This window comes from Nothoprocta perdicaria, unplaced genomic scaffold, assembly GCF_003342845.1.
Source record: "Nothoprocta perdicaria isolate Ctin4 unplaced genomic scaffold, notPer1 scaffold_102, whole genome shotgun sequence".
In the NCBI taxonomy this organism is placed as follows: domain Eukaryota; kingdom Metazoa; phylum Chordata; class Aves; order Tinamiformes; family Tinamidae; genus Nothoprocta; species Nothoprocta perdicaria.
This window is the reverse complement of record NW_020454117.1, coordinates 2,099,747-2,118,111: the sequence shown is the minus strand read 5'-3', so window position 1 is coordinate 2,118,111 and position 18,365 is coordinate 2,099,747. Positions and strand designations below refer to the sequence as shown.

The window sequence follows — 18,365 nt, the reverse complement described above, 5'->3', positions numbered from 1 at the left end:
TTGCTCTTAATTTTCTTTGGTTCATGTGTGAGACAAGTCCTAGGAGGAATGGACTCTTGTAGCAGAACTCTGAAGAACTGAACCCAAATTAACCATCTTGCCAAACTCTGCCAGCCTAGCAGTGTCTCTGACTCTTTGTGCTGCAGTTCCCCTTCCTTCCTCCTGTCCCCTGCAAAATAAACAAAACAACCCACGAATTTCTAATAAAGCTCCTCTACTTTGCTCTTCTTTCTTCCTTAGATACAGCTCTTTTAAAGAGAGGCTGCCCTACATGCTGTGTTTTCAAGGTGGAAACTATAGTGGGACATAAGAGAGGCACAGTGGTACCTTTGCAGCAGGAGATGGTTAATAACGTGCAGAGATGTTGTGTTTGAAAATAATACAATTGCCAGCTTTAAAAGGTGAAGAATTTGCCATTACAGATATAAATGGAGTATGTGCAAAAGCGTATTTGTACTTGTGACAAGAAAAAATGTTTTGTTAGATAGAATATAATTTAAAATGTGTTATGGGAATTCACCTTTTCTTTAAAAAAAAAAAAAAAAGTCCTCAAATCAAATTAGTTTCAAATTCAGGAGACCTCTTGTTGAGGAATTCATGTAAGCCATATGGTACTCTCTTGAAAACATCAAGGCAAAGGAATTAGTGTGGGGGCTTTTTATCACATTTTAGTCTTTTTGAGAAAAAAAATATGTTTTAATATTTGTAAGTATGAAATGCCTCATACTGCAAATTAGTGAGAAATAAATGTCATGCATCTCTCATAAGTCTAGATAATGACAACCTACATAAATGCGTTCACCTTGATTTGCAGTGCTTTGTTTTGACTGCCGAATTCTTAACAAAGTTGGGTTTCTTTGATAGCTGTGATGGGTGCTCATTTCATGTTGGACTCCCTTTAGCGCAGAACTGCAGCAGCCCTTCCCAGATGCCCGTGTGGGCTGCCTGGAGAGGCCGAGTTCCCCTCAGAGGAGCACCTCAGGGGCAGGTGTGAAGGCACCTTCTGGGGCTTCTCCATGTTTGAGCCCTGGAGCAGATGCTGATGCTTACGGAGCAGGGTGGGATATGCCGAAGATGAGAAGTGCATGGTTAACCTGCAGAGCAGCCTCAGCATCCCAGGCCGCAGGGAGGCCGGTCGTGGGTGCCAGGCCGTGCCCGCAGCRCCTTCGAGCTGCTCGCCAGCCGTGTTGGGAGCCTCCTCACCCGGGCGGGCAGGACACGTCCTGACCGAGGCCCTTCGTTTCGCTCTTTTGAAATGAGGGTAACAGCTGTAGTCTCCATGGGAAAGTACAGCGAGGGGCACTGGTGAAAACATCTGCCTAGGAGAAAAGTCTGGTGTTTTCATGCTTTTGCTGACTTCTTTAGAGAGAGGGTTCAGGTCTTGGTTCGGAGGTTCAGAGGAGACCTTATCGTTGTGTACAACGACCTGAAAGGAGGATGCAGTGAGGCGGGGCTCGGTCTCTTCTCCAGAATAACTACAGATAGGACAAGAGGAAATGCACTCAAGGTGCACCAGAGGAGGCTGAGACTGGATATTAGGGAAAAAATCTCCCTGGAAAGAGTGGTGAAGCACTGGAACGGGCTGCTCAGGGAAGGGATGGAGTCGCCATCCCTGGCCATGGTCAAGAAGCGTGTGGATGAGGCACTTAGGGATGTTGGTTTACGGTTGCGCTAGATGATCCTGAAAGTCTTTTCCAGCCATAATGATGCTGAGCCTCTGTGACTTGCACGCAGAAGGTGCACGTTCCTGTCCTGGGCAGGAGAGGGCAACTAGAGAGCTGGTGGGAGCAGTGGTGCGTGGGGAGCCRTGCTGCGCCGAAGCTGCACCCAGTGCAAGGAGTTGCATTCAAACCTCAGCCTCTTCGCTGCTTTTCCTGCTTTCAGGGGTTTGGCGTGGGTCGTAAACATCTCCAGTTGCTGACTAGATTTGCATATCAAGTTCACTTAAAAAAATAATAAAAGCTAGGCGAAGCAAATCAGCCTAAAAATCCTGGGTTTTGTTAAGTAACTAAAAGCAGGTACATTGCTAGAGGATGTTGGGTTATTCCATTTTGTTTTGTTTTTTTTGCCTTTTTTTTTTTTTGAAGGGGGTACTTTTTTTGAGACCAATTAAGACCAACCCAAAATTTTCCCAGGAGCATTGATGGCCCATGCACACGCAGCCCTGAGCCCCCGCGTGTGTCGTGACATCTCCCTGTTCTTTGAGGCAAGCAGATACTGACATTTTTGCAAGGACCCTGGTCTCTTGGAGAGGCAACTTCTGAGGAGTGGAGCTTTGCAAAGTCACTTTTATCTTCACCGTGCGACATTTGTTTCCCATTAATTTAGAGTAAAGAGGGCTTGTTGTCAGTATGAGGGCATTAAAAACATACATCATTCCCTGAGCCGTTCAGACATGGTCAAAGCTCACATAAATAATTTCCTAGCCTTGGTATTTTAGGGAGGGCACCATCTGGCTCCAAAAAAGAAAAAGGAGTCCAGAGCTAATCATTAGTTTTCAGGATTTCTTCAGAATAATTATGTAGAGGAGCGCATTTGTAATGCATGCTAATTAATATATGCTTTTAGAAAAGCAGGAGGGTATTAAAAGTAGTAGTTCTGTTTCCTCACAGTAAGGCAGGAGAGCAAGTTTTCGTTTTGGGGACCCTGTCTTAGCACCCGTCTCACCAGTGCGACGAGGCTGAAACAGCCCTGGGGTGGCTGCAGGGCACGAGAGTGAACTGCACTTGCCTGCCCCTCCTCGCCCTTACTTGCCTTAGATTGCTTTAGAAAACTTCTTGAAGATTTCTTCCAAATAGACCTGTCTTACAGTGTATAGTGCTGCTTTCAATGTATCAGTGCAGTATCAATGCAGCGCTGACAGAATGTGATGCCTGCAGGTTGAAATTCTAGAATGTAAATAGTAAATTAATAAAAAATAAATGGGCTTACTCTGTTCTCTAATCTGTGATGGATTTCAGTAGTGGCAGCTGAGACTTAGAGCAATTTGCTCAATAACTGGATGGCAAATACATATTTTAATGTTGTATCGTATTGGAAAATCATTTGAGCAGTCATCTCATGCACTAGGTTTGGTTTGCAGTTGAGTGGTCCTCTCCAGCCCTGTGTTTTATGTTTGCATTATTTTTAGCACTTTTTTTTTTTTTGGAAAAGCAGTAAAGGATTCACACACAGAAGAAAAGCAAGGTTAGAGGCTAGTTTAGCTGTGCACCTAGCACAGCTAGCACCTAGCTATTTCCTAGAATGGAAATACATACAAGATGCAGTTGAAACAGACGCAGTGTTTGGTGGTGTTTTGTAAAATAACATGATGATATCAGCAATATCAGTAATACCATCTTTTTTGCTGTGTTTTGCTGTTGAATGGGAGTCTGTGTAAYGCTGTTTCATTTTTCTGTATAGTCCACTTAACTATACTTATGTATAGTTCACTTAACTAGTGTTAATCTTCAGCATAGCAGCTAGGAACGTCGGGCAGGGACAAAACTTTTCCAGCAATGAAGGTGATGCTGATTTTCCCTGTCAGTGAAAGAGCACATCTGTTTCAGCTCATCCTCATACAGCAGGAGACAGTTGCCAGTACCAAAGCTGGCTACAGGCATCTGTGAAATTTAAAAAGCCAGGTCTACAAGGAGCCCATTAAATCTAAAGAGCTCCCCAAAGGAGCTGTCAGTCACTTATTTTAGCATAAATCATAAGGATTCATTGCATTATACTTTCAATGAGCTTATTTTCCCTCCTCGTACCTGTGTTATTGTGCTCTCAGTGAAATGATAGGGCTCGTCTCCTGGGAACAAAGCCCTGTTGATGATTCCCCTGTGGCTCCATGAGCGTCATCTGCATCTCCGTGTCACCTCCCTCGTCAGGAGGGAGCGCAGCCGGGGAGCAGACGGAGCAGCCAAAATCCCATCATCAGCTGCGGGGGGTTCCCGCTGAACCAGAGCCACCTGACAGCGCAGAAAAGTGATACTTTCCACTTATCGAGGGATTTTTCAGGAAGGCCAGGCATTTTCTTTAAAGCATGTACCCTTCACTCAACCCTCTTGGAGTTGCGGATGGATAAATGTGTCCTTCGCCTCTGCCTTTTGAACATGGACGTCTTACAAGGGTTTTTCTGAAGTGATCACCTACCTTATGTTTCTCACTTAAATAAATAAATAAATAAATAAATGCTCACAGAAAATAATGTTTTGGTTGTGTTTGTTCTGTTGTGTTTGTTCTGTTGGTTGAATCTATTTTCCTTTGGGAATAAACGCTGCTAAAAGCAGCTAGCAGCAGGTTGGGATAGAAGCCTGGCAGGGCACCACGTGCTAATCACCTGTGGAGCCCTCTGCCTGGGTGAATGGCAGGTAGCTAGGTGGTATAGGGTACGAGATGGTGATTTTAGGTCTCGATGGCCACTCAGTGGAAGCTGCAGTGTGTTATTTTCTGCAAGTTGTCAGTCAAACTTTCATTGAGCATTTTTTTTAAATCTAGAGTACAGGATGAACACAATCAAAACTCTTCCAGGTGTTTCAGAAGCTTAAGAGCGATAGGTGGAGGTGGTGCCTTCTCTGCACAGGTTCCCTGCTGTGTGCTCAGAGCCCTCTTTGCTATAGGGGGGAAGGCTGACACCAGATAGAGATGATTTAGGGGTCTGAAGCTGAGCAGACAAATGCCAAGCTGAAAGTGCAGGAAATGGGGAGGGAGAGGTTTGCACATCTGGAACATACTGAATAATAGAGATTTGTCTTTTTTCTTTGTGCCTTTTCTTATTTCCTTATACCTAGGTTGATGTGATTTATTTTTTTTTCTCTGTAGTACATGACAAAATGATCCTTCTATTTGTCTTCTAGTATATTGATTTCCTCTTGAGAGTCCTTCATACTAAGCAGAATGCAATAAATACATGTTTTGAGTCATGCACTATTTATATATTAAAAAAAAAGCATTAGGTTATCCACAGTGCTTGCAGTCATTGGAGGTAGAAGAGGCACAGAAAGCAAGAGAGAGAAAACAGCTCAGCTTTAATGCTGGTGTAGGTTCTGCAGGTGGGGATATAGAGCCCTTACATATATTTGATTGGAGCCTGAGGATTCAGGCTTGGGCTTTCCTGTGACGTTTTCATCATCGTGTGTGTTCTTGTGTCAGATTCTAGAGGAAAAAAATGATGCCTAGTGGTTGCTTTCCAAAAATAAGGGTTTGCTTGAGTTGCTTTTTCTTTGTGTGTTTTGATGCAAAAGTTGGAGCATAGATCAGCAAGTCATTCGCTCCTTAAGGCAGTGCATAATTCCTGAGGCAACTGTACATGGAAGATGCATCTGCTGTCCGTGTCCTTACACATACTCACAGAACAAAATCTATAGGAATATTCTTAGAGGAATATTCTCTTRTATATGCGCAAGCTAGTATTACTTTAGTAATGTGTATGAAACAATGCAGAGGAAAAAACTCTTCTTTTCCTATGTTTCCATGTTTGGAAAAGAATGCTTTTGTGCAGGGACTCTCATGTTCTGTGTGCTCTTTGTGACGTGGTTTATCACCATGAGATGTCTCAGGTGATGCTCTAGTTGCACCTTGCAGAGTGGCAGCTGTCAGTGGGGTGCAGTGACCCCTTCCTTGCAGCCTCGCGTTTGCTCCCACTTGTTTAGTCCTTCACAGCGGACGAGAGGGGGATTCCTAATGGTCAAGTGCCACAAGTCTCAGCCCTGTGGTAGGAGAGGACACGAAGCTTCTCGCCCTACGAGAGGGAGGCTGCTCCCGTGCAGGTGCCCTCTGGAAGGTGCCAGCGGGGCCCGTCCCCCTGCAGGCCCTCACTGCGAGGCCCTGAGTGTAGCCATGGCCACATTCCCAGGGGAGCCGAGGAGAATCCTGGCATCCTTGGGATCCTGGTTTGCATCAGGAGGATGTTGCCACCAGRTGGAGGGAGGGGATCCTGCCGCTCTCCTCAGCTCTGGTGAGGCCGCACCTRGAGTACYGGGGGCAGTTCTGGGCTCCCCAGTATAAGAGGGATGTGGAGCTYCTAGAGAGGGTCCAGWGGAGAGCAACWAAGATGATKAAGGGASTGGARCATCTCTTGTATGAGGAGAGACTGAGTGAGTTGGTCCTGTTCAGCTTGGAGGAGAGAAGGCTGAGAGGGGATCTGATTAACATATGTAAGTACATGAAGGGKGAGTGTAGGGAGGAAGGGGCCAAGCTCTTCTCAGTGATGGCCAGTGACAGGACAAGGGGAAACAAGGATACAAGTTGAAACACAGGAAGTTCCATCTCCATATGAGGAGGAACTTCTTCCCTGTGGGGGGACCGAGCCCTGGCACAGGCTGCCCAGGGAGGTTGTGGAGTCTCTTTCCCTGGAGATCTTCCAAACCCACCTGGATGCCGCCCTGTGCCCCATGCTCTGGGTGTCCCTGCTGGAGCAGGGGGGTTGGATAGATGATCTCTGGAGGTCCATTCCAACCTCAACCATTCTCTGAGAAGGGCGCAAGAGGGAAGCGCCCAAGCCCGGCCGCCTCCAAGGCATCTCCTGCCTTTGGGCAACTGCCAACCTCACATCGACATACAGCCTCGGATGGCGCAGTAATATACTCTTACAGTGCCAAACCCAAATATCTCGTAATTCTGATATGAAAACCATGTGCTGTTTAGGCTTTTATTCAGCATTTATGCATAAGTTATGTGGTTTTTTTTTTTCTGTCCTGTTACAGTGTGAGTTTATTGATCCATGCTGTCAAACACCACATTAAGGCAAGAGGGCCGGCTCTTTATTTATTATGCCATCCATTGGCATTTGTCTATAAAAAAATGGCTTTGTTGCATAAAATAATGAGAGGTTTAGATAGTGTTTTTGAGCTATAGGTTTTATTTGACTTAGTAGAAGCTTCCAAGTCGTTTTAAACTGTTGGTTGCTCAGAAGCATTGCTGACTGGTGTTAACAGAGAAGAGGGAAAATAATGGGGAGTATTTTCCATTTCAGCAAATGGAGGAGTGATTTGGAAGGGAACAGAGAAGCATGTAATGGAATTGCGTTGCAGAAGCTAAACTCAAAATGCCTTGAGTAGTTTCACCATGCTACAGATTTTTTTTTTTTTTTTTTTTTGATCCAGTTTTGCCTCATTATTGGTACACTTAAAAGTTGAAACTCATTGCAGTATTGACTCGGGAACTGTTTTCCCACACTTTGCTGCTCATCTCTTGGCAGACAGCTTGTGTCATCAAACTCTGTTTGGTAAGCTGAAACTCGCTGCCTTAGGAGATGTGCTGGAACGTCTGTGGTAATCGTACCATATGCTAACAACTACTTTCAATAGTTTCATTTTTTTAAGTATATTAAGAAAAAAGCAATAGTTATTTTAGTCAAGTCTCTATCTTGAACAGAAGCATTTGCAGAAAGATGTGTTGGTCATCTTGTCTCTGAGTTAGGAGAACTGTTCTAAAAATGTTTTAAAAAGATTTTCATTGAATTGCAATATTAAAACTAGTGATTCTCCTGCGAGAAAGCATTTTGCACTGTGTCCTGCTTGTAAGAAATGCACCTGCTTTTTTTGAGCAAGCTTCACCACAGCTTTCCAGTACTGTCCTCCCATGTAGTTCCACCCAGATCTTGAGGACATTGCTCTGCAAGCCTTCTATTAATTCAGGCCTTTATAGGTAGATAGGTTGTTCCACAAGTCATATTTGTAAGTATTTGCTTGGAATTACACTACATATTGACTACTTGCAGTGCCAGAGGTATATGTGTAACTTTTTAAAGCCTGTAAGATTTACTTAAAGACCTTGGAAATTTAAACCCTCAAGTCAGTCTATAGAACAAATCTGATTGTTCTCAGTTTAGTATGAAAGCCAGGAAAATAGATTCTCAATTCCTTTTTGAAAGGCAAACTCTTCTGTAGCATAGTGCATGGGGTGTCTTTCATGGGCTTTCCTTCTAGCTCTTTTGTAGATTTTAGAGCTTTCCTTATTCAATAGGAACTGCATTAAAAAGCAGAAGTGCTCTTACCAGCCCCAGGCAAACCAGGGGTCTTTGCTGGTCCAATTTCAGGGCAGTTTCTTTTGTCTTCTTGGAGCTGGGCACTGGTGAAATGGCTGAGAAGGAAAGAAAGAGAGATCTCTGTTAGCACAAGTAATTCATTTCTCATCCATCAGTCTGCGGCTAACTGCTGAGCTTTGAACTCACTTTGTCTCAAGGKTTTTTTATAGGCAGTTTGGAAAGTTGGCTGACTTGGAAAGTAGTATTTGTTGCTCTGTAAATGTTATTGTTGTCACTTGATGATGGACATCGGAATTTCAAGAGAATTGCTATCTACAAATTTCTTTTGTATTCCTATCAAAAACTGAAGAGAGCTTTTAATGATTACAGTATGATCATTGTGATGATTATTGCCTTATACATAACATTTAGAGTTCCTAAACTGACAAAGCTTATTAGTTGTAATTATTTAGAAACCATGTAGGAGTTTTGGTGCATTCAGGCTGAAGAAGCAGCTCCTCTTCTGCAGATTTCTCCAGTTTGCTCCTCTGACAGCCACGATGCTTTAAAATGTTGAGAGGACATTTACCTTGCAGGGATGACAACCTGTGCAAACCCCCCAGAGTTTCAACTCCCACAACCCCCCTATGTTGGGAGTTTATAGCTTTCTCAGACACCTGACTGAGGACTGAAATTCCCATCAAAGTTTTCAAAATTTATGGTAAAATGGTTCAATTTCAAAGGGCCGGCAGGCGCCTTGCGGAGGGAGTGTGCAGAAATGTAAGTTGTATTTTGGTGTGAGGGGATGGGGAAGTAGCCACTAGATGCTGAAATAACAGGGTGCTTTGAAAGCTTAGCACAGAGGCAGCCCACAGTGAAATAAGCTGCAGTTGAGTAGTCTGGTTTATAACCARAAAAGCACACAAAACTCGTGATTTGGTCACATTGTAGGACTTGGGAAATTATGGTGAATGTGTTTGGTGGGAAATTGGCTAGCAGTCGTGCCTAAACTCATCGAGKTCCCAGTCTTGAACTCATGCTTGAACTCATGACTGGAGAACATTTGAGAGCTTTATATAGAATTTGGAAGGAGCAGCAGGATCTTAGTTACTAGGCCTCATTGGAGGAAGAATTTTCATGTGGGAGGAGTATGTATGGGACCAAGTTGTTTGGGGATGTGAAACAGGAAAACTGCRCTTTTGGTGAACTTGGTAACATCTCGAAGGTTCAGAAACTTGCAGAGTGATATCTATTTCTTCTTTTTAAAATATTTTAGGGTTTTCTAACTAAGCTAAAAACAATCTGTTCTCCCTTCATCTCCCTCCTCCTCTCACTATATGCAGCAGCTTTTCCAGTGTCACGTGGTTTCTGACGTAGTATGAGCCCAGTTTCATTGCTGTGAAAGCACTGGGGTTTATCTTTATTTTTTTCTCAGTATTTTCTTTTCTGCTCCATCAGTAGTGTTTGTTTTAGTAATACTTCCTTGTTAGTAAGGAAGAAGCCTGTATATTTTATATATAGCATGCTACTTCGTAGGGTAACAATACCTGAATTGTGTTGACATTAAACGAGCGCTCTCCAGCTCTTCTATTTTCTTTTAGTTTCTTTTTAGCATTAAAAACTCTGCTTGTTTCTGAATGTGTGCTACCTGACGGGTTAATTTTGCTGAGCACCAGGCTCCATTTCCCTAATCTGCCTGAGTATTTGCCAAAATTAGTTTTAGGCACAGAAGTGCTCCCCTTCAGGTTTGACTGCTTGTATCTTTAGAGTTATTTAGTAGGTTTTTTGTTGKTGGTGGTGTTTTTTTTAACCAGCTTATCAAAAGGGGATTCAGCATCTTCCAGAGTCAAGTCCATGCTTTGAGCTGGGTCTTGCCAAAAAATGAATGTACCTTCCAATTCAGTTATTTTACATCTTCAGAGAGCTTATGTTAGCAGTGATTACCCGAAAAGGGTAATTGCTGTCCATTGCATCTGTGCCTAGAAGTTGATAAAGGATTTTCTTTCTTTGGCTGCACTCATATTACACAGCATTTGAAAACCATTGAAGTAATGTTGTGATAAAGCATAAGAAACTCTATACAGCAAGCTCTCTTACGTTTTCTTACAAGTTTCTGTAACATGAAATGCTGCTAGATTTGTTTACTGGCACTTATTTTTTCTCTTGGGTATTATAGATGATTCTCTTACAACTGATAGCCCTTCTGTAATCTGAATCACCATGTAGACTTGCTTCCCTGTTTAGAGAGGTGGACATACAAAGCATATGATGTTTATATAACCTATACCACATAACATATGCATGCGCATACCACGTGGTATGCATACCACGTAAATGCATGCTTGTTTGTTTTCAGTCATGTGTGTTAGGTGGAGGAAATCAATTTCAGGTTGTCTTGATTTTTCTTGACATGTTTCCTGCTTCCCTGTTTCAGTGCCTAAAAACAGAGCTCGTACCTGGCTCTTCAAAAGGCGGGTTACCATGTGCGTAGGTTTAGATAACGTGGGGCTTCCTAATGCTTCCTTTAACTAGTCTTTTGAAATGCTGTAGCATGTGATGTGCTGTGTGCTCCAAATGCAGTGGTGCTACCAGGAATATTCTCCCCGGTTGCCTTTGGTTAGGGCTCGTGAGCAAAACCCAGGCCCACATCTGTGCACAGAGCTGGGGTCGCAGCTCGTGCGGCGCTCTGGGGGCTGCAGTGACGTCCGGCCCCCAGGCTGGTGCGGCCGGGCCGCGAGGACGTTGCACAACACGTCGCATTTCACAACTCGCTGCGTCCCCTCAGGACTTCCCGTTTTTTACAGCGGGCTTCCAGTGGGGCCATGCTAGGGGATCATGAGAACCGTGACGCGTCCACTTATCTCTCCTCTGCTCCCATGATCCAGCCTTGAACGACTAGGACGTGTCTTGCAGAAAAGGTGACGTTTTGGTAAGCAAGGAAAAGGGGAGGAGAAAAAGTGGTTAAAGTTGAGCCCTATCCCAAGAACCCAACTCTTATAACTTTTTCTCTAAACCRTATGTCCATTTAATTGGGAAATACTTTTCAGTATTAAAATCACCTTGGAGCATTTTCCCRTCTACAGCTGGGCCAGTAGGTGCCCGCTCCCAGGGCCGGCCTCGTTCATTCAGAGCTGGGCAGGTTTTTCGCTAATACCTTTTGCATCACGCCAGTGACCACCCGTCATTCATATACTACCTTAAAAGAAAAATGCAAAATGCTGTTAATAAGCAGACATGAACCTTAGGTCCACCCAGCCTCGGGTGCTGCAGGGGGCTCAAGCTGCCCGTTTCCCATTGCTTTAGTGAACAGAACGGAGCCGTGAGGCAGCCGCGTTTCCGACGGTCACCAGTTTCTGAGGTGGCTTCATAGTCTACATCGAATCTTGCTTGTAAAGGGTGTCTAAGCAGCCTTCGTTCTGTTTAAAAGTCATCTCAAAAATGTTACTCCAAAGTGCCTTAAAAAAGGCATTTGCTGCAATGAAAAGCATTTGGTGTTTTGAATGGGAGATAGGTGGAGAACATGACTACTTTCCATGTGCTTCCTACAGCTTTCGTTATTTCCTTGGATAACCATCAAAGTTTGCTGATTCTTTCAGATATTCGCATTCTATCTGTTCCCCTWAAATGACCCTGGTGGCTTGAAAATGACGATAATCCTTATTCTGAATTGCAGCCTGCATCACGCACTCATGGCGGGGCCCTAAAATAAAGCGCCAGCAGCACCCCCTTTGCCTGGCAGTCTCCAATAAGGAGCAGGGCCTTTCTGTGTGGTCACCCCGAGGACGCGCGGGTGCAGCTGCCCGAGGGGAGCGTGTGCCGAGGGCCACGAGGAGGGAGGCCGACGGCGCTGCCAAGGCCTGAGGAAAGCGCCGCAGTTAATGGCGGCCGCAGCGAGGGAGGGACCGCCCGGGAGGAATCCCAGCCGCCCTGTCCGGGTGCCCAGCTCGGATTCCCTGGCGGAACGTCTCCCGACGCACCGTGACGGGCTCCTGCCCCTCCGCGCCGAGCGGTGCGGGCGCCGTTTTGGCGCTGCCGGGAGCCCCTGCGGACGGGGCYGCCCTGCGGGAGGGCCCYGCGGCGGCCATGGGCGCCCAGGCCTCGCGCGGAGCCGCTCGCACCGGGCCGCGTGCGGGGCCTTGACGTGGCTCCGTGTCAGCCTCCATGGAGCCCCTTGTCCGTACATTCCTCTTGCTCCTTCCTGCTCCTGCGAGGAGAAGGGAAGTCGATGGCCCTCGGAAAACGGTGATTGATGGCAAGCGTCACTGAGAAACAAAGCAGTCATTTTCTTCTGCTTCCCTTTCCAGCCGTGCGTTTTACAAATACAACTAATAACAACACACAAAAAAAGAGGATCTTGCAAATTTGTTTAGGGCTTTTTTTTTTCCTTTAACGTTCTTAATACATTGCTTTGCAAAATTGTTTTGCAGAGATTACTGCGGTTCCTGCTGTGAAAGTTTTCAGTGATTTAACTAGCTTGCGCTCCTTAAATGCCCTAGATTTGCTGCTAGAGAGTAGGGAGGGGGATATTTTACAGCCAGGCCTCTTGTATTCTTGTAAGAACTTGTTTTTCTGTGACTGTGTAATAAACACCTCAGGAATAGGAACCTCTTCGTGCTTCTACACGTTACGAGTTTCTAGAAAACTGCATCATTTTAGTTCAGGCAGAATTTATGGCAAGCCAGGATGCTGTGTTTTGTCCATTTTAAGGAATACATTTTAGATTAAAGGTTTTTTTTTGTTGTTGTTGTTGTTTTTTTTTTTTTTTTTTTTTTTTTTCCTTAAATCAGAGGCCACTCTTTCCATTCATCAGGCTGCTCATTGATTACCTGCTCTGACTGCTATAAACCTAAATCCCCTCTCCAAACAGGTTCATTCATGTTCCCGAGGCCCTTCATCAAGTATTTGATAGCATATACGTGTTGCCATAGCAATTTGCAGGGGTTAAATGATTGTCTAGGGGAGAGCAATAAAGAAAACAACAGTACAKATCCCGCAGGGTTATTTTGTTTTCCCCTAATGACAGGCAATAGATCCTAGCAGAAGGAGCAGATTCCTATTTTTCCATGCAATGTGAAATCCCATTATAGAATTTTAAATTACCAGTGATATTTCACTGGAGCTTGAACTAGTACTAACCAGCTTACCTCCTGAATATATATATACACTTCTTGAATTTATATTAGCAAGTCTGCCTTGTAATTGTGCCCTGCTGGGTGAAAGGAACCCAAAAGGACTGTTTGCTAGCTCTAGCAGAAGTAAAAACGGGGATTCAAATTTTAAAACTAGAATTACTTTGCCTCTCTTGTAGAGATCAGAATGAGGAGGACTGCAAGAGAGAGCCAAGGGGGACATTTGTTCCTTTTTTTTTTCCATTTTACTTCCACTAAGAGTTTGATTTTGTGGAACATKGGGCCTCTTCCAGTAAATTATTTCAGTTAGCTGATTTTTTTTCTTTTTCCCCCCAAAATTTGTAGCGTTTTTTAAAGTTTGCATTTATTCAGCACCATCTAGTGGACCGAGTGCTATTTAATAGTTCTTGCGGGCTATATAGCAAATGGGAGATCGTGGTCTTCATCTAGCACGGCAGCCTCTCTGCCTTGCCGTGCAGCATCTTCCAGGCGGGAAGACACACACACACACGCACACCTTTTTAGTATCCTTGAACTAAATGCTGGGTAGCRTGTTGGAATTCAAAAAACACTAAAATTGCTTCCTTCTTTTTGTTTCTTTCTCCTCTAGCTCTGGGATTGCACACAGTAAATGCAGTGTACGGAGATACTATCATTATGCCTTGTCGTCTAGAAGTACCAGATGGTCTTATGTTTGGAAAATGGAAATACGTAAGTATAGTTTCCCTTACCTCCCCCTAATTCGTTAGAGCTAGTGTAAGAAGATACATATTTTAGTGCGTGTAAGACTGCAAGATGCCAAGCTAGAGCGTTTCTGCCAAGTAAAAGATACTTATTTCTGTGTCAGACGGCAAGATTACCATCTGCAGAATTTATGCCAAGTATAGATGAGCAGTACGAGGCATTAATCTCATTGTTCAAGACCTAATTTATTCAGGACTTGCCTGCCAGCCAGTGCTTGAGATCTGGCACGTTACCCGGGGCCGTCTCCCTGGTTCGACAGAGCCATCCCTGCGCATCCGAACGCTTTTGTAGCAGCCTGCCCGAGGCTGGGAGCGCTTCATCCCAGGGAAAACTCCATCCCTGCCTGTGGTTGGTGCGACTCAATCCGCTTTCACACCCGGTGTATTTTATGCACAGGGAAGAGCACAAAGCCAAGGTTAGCAGAGTCACTGGGGGCTTCCCTGCCATCCCTGGCATGTGGAGAACAGGGGCACACCATGCACGTGCCAAGGGAGCRATGGTGACCTCCAATAGCTTGTGGTAGAGACACCACGGAATGCACTTGTCCTACATGGATGGCCAAAAGGAGAGTAAGGAGGTCGGAGTGCCCCAAACACTGGGAGCGGACACGGGGGAAAAAGAACAGAGCAGGACAGGARAACAGCTTCTGTGCCTCGTGCTTCTCTGGCTGAGACTGGGGAAGGTGGTTTTCCCACTTCCCTGAAGCTAATTTAAGTCTCCTCTTAAGCTCAAACCAAAATTTTGCATCGGTGAGAGGTAATATGAGGACTGGCAGGGCCGGTTGCMGAGGAGTGACTGCGCGGCCTGTATTTCTGCTCTGGCAGTGGGTCAGTGGGTTTGGGATTAAGATTACATAGTTCTCCTCCTCTTCTTCAAAATAGCACCCCTGCCCCATTTTAATATCCGGAATATTAAATATCTGCCCCTGCAGTTGCTGCATTATCCCCTCGGCTCTTCCCCTTGTACCTGTGGGTTCGCAGTCTTGGCAGCCCCCACACACTGAAGAGTTCCTGCTSCACAAACATGTTTTGGGCTGCTGAGTCAGAACCCTGTGGAAAATGTTTCCATAAAATGGAGGGCAAAAATATTTCAGTTTGTATTTCATTCAAAAGATTCAGGGCCTGCATTTTACAATGAGTTTTTTGGTCTATTGACTTTTCTTAGAAAGACAGAMGTGGATCTCTATGAAGACACAAGGCTATTCTGAGAAAAAGAAATCCATTTTCTTTTTCCAGTGCATTTGGTTTGTWCATCTCAGACGAGTGCTAGTCAATAAATGGAGACATTATGACTTGTTATAACAAGTGCTACAAGTGTGCATACTTCACAGATAACATCAATCGTGATAATAAAAGGCCACAAAATACCGTGTGCAAAAAAAAAGTCTACCGAGTTACACTTGTGGGGAGTTTTTTGACATAGCCCTTACAGTCAAGTGGAACTTGTGCCCATTCTCTCCAGGCAGCTCCCTCTGTGGCAGCACAAGTTATTGGGAGGAGGTTGTTTCCTTGTTTCCTTTCTTTGTTTTGTTTGTTTTGGATAAGGTGGTTATTTCACTGAGTAGTAGAGTGAATGCTCTCTTGGGGGAGTAGAGAGTGCCCCATACACACTGGAAGCAGTGAGAGTTAAGAGCTCATTTGCACCCAGCAGCCAAGTTCTGAAACAGCCCTGTTTTCCCTGACTGATGGGCGTTTAAAATAATCCAGGTATGGCTTTCGGAGTGGGAAAGGGAGAAAAAATTATGGAGGAGCGAGTCGATGCCTCCTGCTTTCTGCCATGACTCTGACACCGCTTGTCCCTTGTCCCAGCATCATCCCACGTCTGCAGGCTCTGTAGTCAGGCTGAGAGATTGTGCTGGGAGCGTGASGAGTATCAGTGGTGCCTTAAGTAGATAAAAGCTAATAGGGAACTAAAACCTCTTCCAGCCCTCAGCACGATACCGAACATAAGGATGGATTCAACTTTTCACCTCGTCACCCTTAGAGGGGGACAGTGACCGTCCCTTTTCTGTGTGTGCAGGAGAAACTGAATCCAGGCAAATGCCCTGCAACTTGTCTCTCATAAAAATGAGTGTTTGATATGACGAGTTTGTGCAAGACTGTGTTCTGTTTTGTGTTCTTTCTTAGGACGGCAACTGCATACTGATGTAAGGAGGATGTGTGGAAAATGATATGTTGCATATTATCTTGAGATGCATAAATAACAATATTTGTATGTATATTCCCGTGGCACAAGCTTTTGGGTCTTTTAGAAACAAACAAAAAAAAAGCTAATTTAGAGTAAAATAGGCAGTTATGCCTGATTAAGTCCTGCATTTGGAATGAATTCTGAATATCCCAGACTCACAATATGAATATGTAAAGCAACTGTCAAAAAAAAAGRAAATAGAAGCTTTTGAGCCTAGCTCGTGAATGCCTCTGTTTCAGACACATTTTTCGTATACACAGAAGTCAGGTGGTGCAGAAACACCAGCCTTGATCACAGAAGGCCCCGTCCTTTCTTGAGATTGAGCCAAAGGCTTGACATTATTTCTGTTGATGATATTCTGGGTGGGTACCACAGCGGTCTTGAATTAGCCCTTATATAACACTTTTTTTTTTTCCTGCCTGTACAGTTGAAATTAATGAGGAGAAAAGCAGTTTCRTGGTGTTTTCAGATTTTTAAAATTACGTTTTTGCACCGTTTGCAGATATTGAAGGATTTACAGATGAGTGCTCACGAAAGGTAGCACTGTTTATCCTTTTATTATAGGAAATGCCCAATGGATCTCCAGTATTCATTGCCTTCAGGTCATCGACAAAAAAGAGCGTCCAGTATGATGATGTGCCAGACTACAAAGGCAGGTTGTCTCTCTCTGAAAACTACACGTTATCCATCAAGAATGCAAGGATCAGTGATGAGAAGAAGTTTGTGTGCATGCTCGTAACCGAAGACGATGTTTCCGAAGGGCCCACGATAGTCAAAGTGTTCAGTAAGTAAAACTAATGGTCACTACCCTTAACAGTCGTCATACCTGAATCTTAATTTAAGGAAACTTTTGTTTAACGGAAAGATTAAAGCCAAAAAGAAAATACGTTCTGCTGGGTAGATTACTGAGGCTAGCAGATTGATGCAGTTTTAAGGAATGTAATCTCTTGGTAACATTTACATAACAGGACTGCCTGCACTTACAGTTTATTCATGATAAGTGCTGGCTCAAAGAGAATTTTAGGCTTTGATAATGACTCACTTATGTGATGTCATTTGGCCTTGGAAATGAAAAATGTAAAATTAGCACTGATTATTTTTCATTTGTTCTCTGAGTGATTTTTTTTCTGTAAGAGAAAAATATTAACTGTGTGTGGCCTGAAGCACTAGATGTCAGTTTAGGCTCAAAGCAGATCCGAGGAGGCAGTGGGGAGTGGAATGAGCCTGGAGCGGGAGGCAGAGGCTGGAGAAGAAGCTGCCAACCCAAGGTGCATGTCCTGCTCCCYGCTGAACTAGCAGGAGGAGGTACCCCCTGCAGTCCTGTTTTAAAGCCAAGAAAGGCTACAAAAGTTTATTCACGTTTTGATAACACTACAGATTATTGATCACAACTGAGATTTTTCTTGAGYTTTGTTTATACATATGTTTTTTTCTTCTTGTTTTTAAGTCAGAAAGTAAATCTCACAGAAACCTGATTTTCTGAGGCTTCTTATTGAGCAGCTTTTGAAGAGCCTCCCTTTTATGATCACTGAAGGCAGATTTTAGATTCTCGAGGCATCCAGTCCATTGAGAAGCGGCAGTGTGCTGTTTACACCCTCCAGCATACTCTGAGAGCTCTTTACAGAGGATAATTTTGGTCTTGAAAGAGTTCTTTGTGCTCTCCAGTGTCCCAGAGACAACAGTTACATCTATATTAGCAGCTTAGTTGCCACGAGGTAGGATCTGTTGAGCTGAACAGTGCTCAGGAGCTGGTGTATCCGCGTGGCGCATTTCAGGGACCTGCACCTAGACTGGCCCCGGGTACCAAAGGAGTGTCGGTGGGAAGCATTAAGGGGATTTCTGGAGCACATCGCTTTGGTTTTAGTTTAACCCCAAAGGACTGATTTGTGGTGTGAATTGAGGCACTGTGAGTCACAGCCCAGACACGAGGGTGGACAAACTGGGGCTCTTCCAGGTGGTGTTTCAGAGCAGAAGCACAATCCTTGATTGACTCCGTAAGGAAGTCTCTTCCTCCTTGTGTGGACTTAAGATGGGCACAGGTGTGCTGAGCTAAAGTTAGATTTTGTGAATGCTGCTCTGTGGCTGTAGTGGGTATCTCAAGCAGCTTCATATTCATATATTGCTTTCTTCAGACTGCATTGCTCTCCACATGCAGGTTTACATGATCAAATTAGGTGTCTAATGTCCAAAGATGATGCTAGCAGGGATAGGCAGCTTCAAACAGATCAAACTTTCACTTGAAAACCATAAATATATTCTAGAAGGGGGGTCTTAAGGAGCTCTTTCAGGGAGAAGGTGTTAGGGATTCTTCAGCATTGCTTTGGCAGGAGCCTGTCAGTGGCATAAATCAGTTTGAAGGT

At 44.4% G+C, this 18,365-nt stretch overlaps 1 protein-coding gene across 1 annotated transcript in view; it reads left to right on the top strand.

Annotated features, from left to right (window-relative positions):
• Nucleotides 1-18,365, top strand: part of ALCAM (activated leukocyte cell adhesion molecule) — a 109,885-nt gene that overhangs the window by 62,365 nt on the left and 29,155 nt on the right. Inside the window, exons 2-3 of the mRNA XM_026041768.1 lie at nucleotides 13,685-13,785; nucleotides 16,570-16,789. Of these exons, the coding sequence (XP_025897553.1) occupies nucleotides 13,685-13,785; nucleotides 16,570-16,789 (321 nt within the window). The remainder of the gene's footprint in view (nucleotides 1-13,684; nucleotides 13,786-16,569; nucleotides 16,790-18,365) is intronic.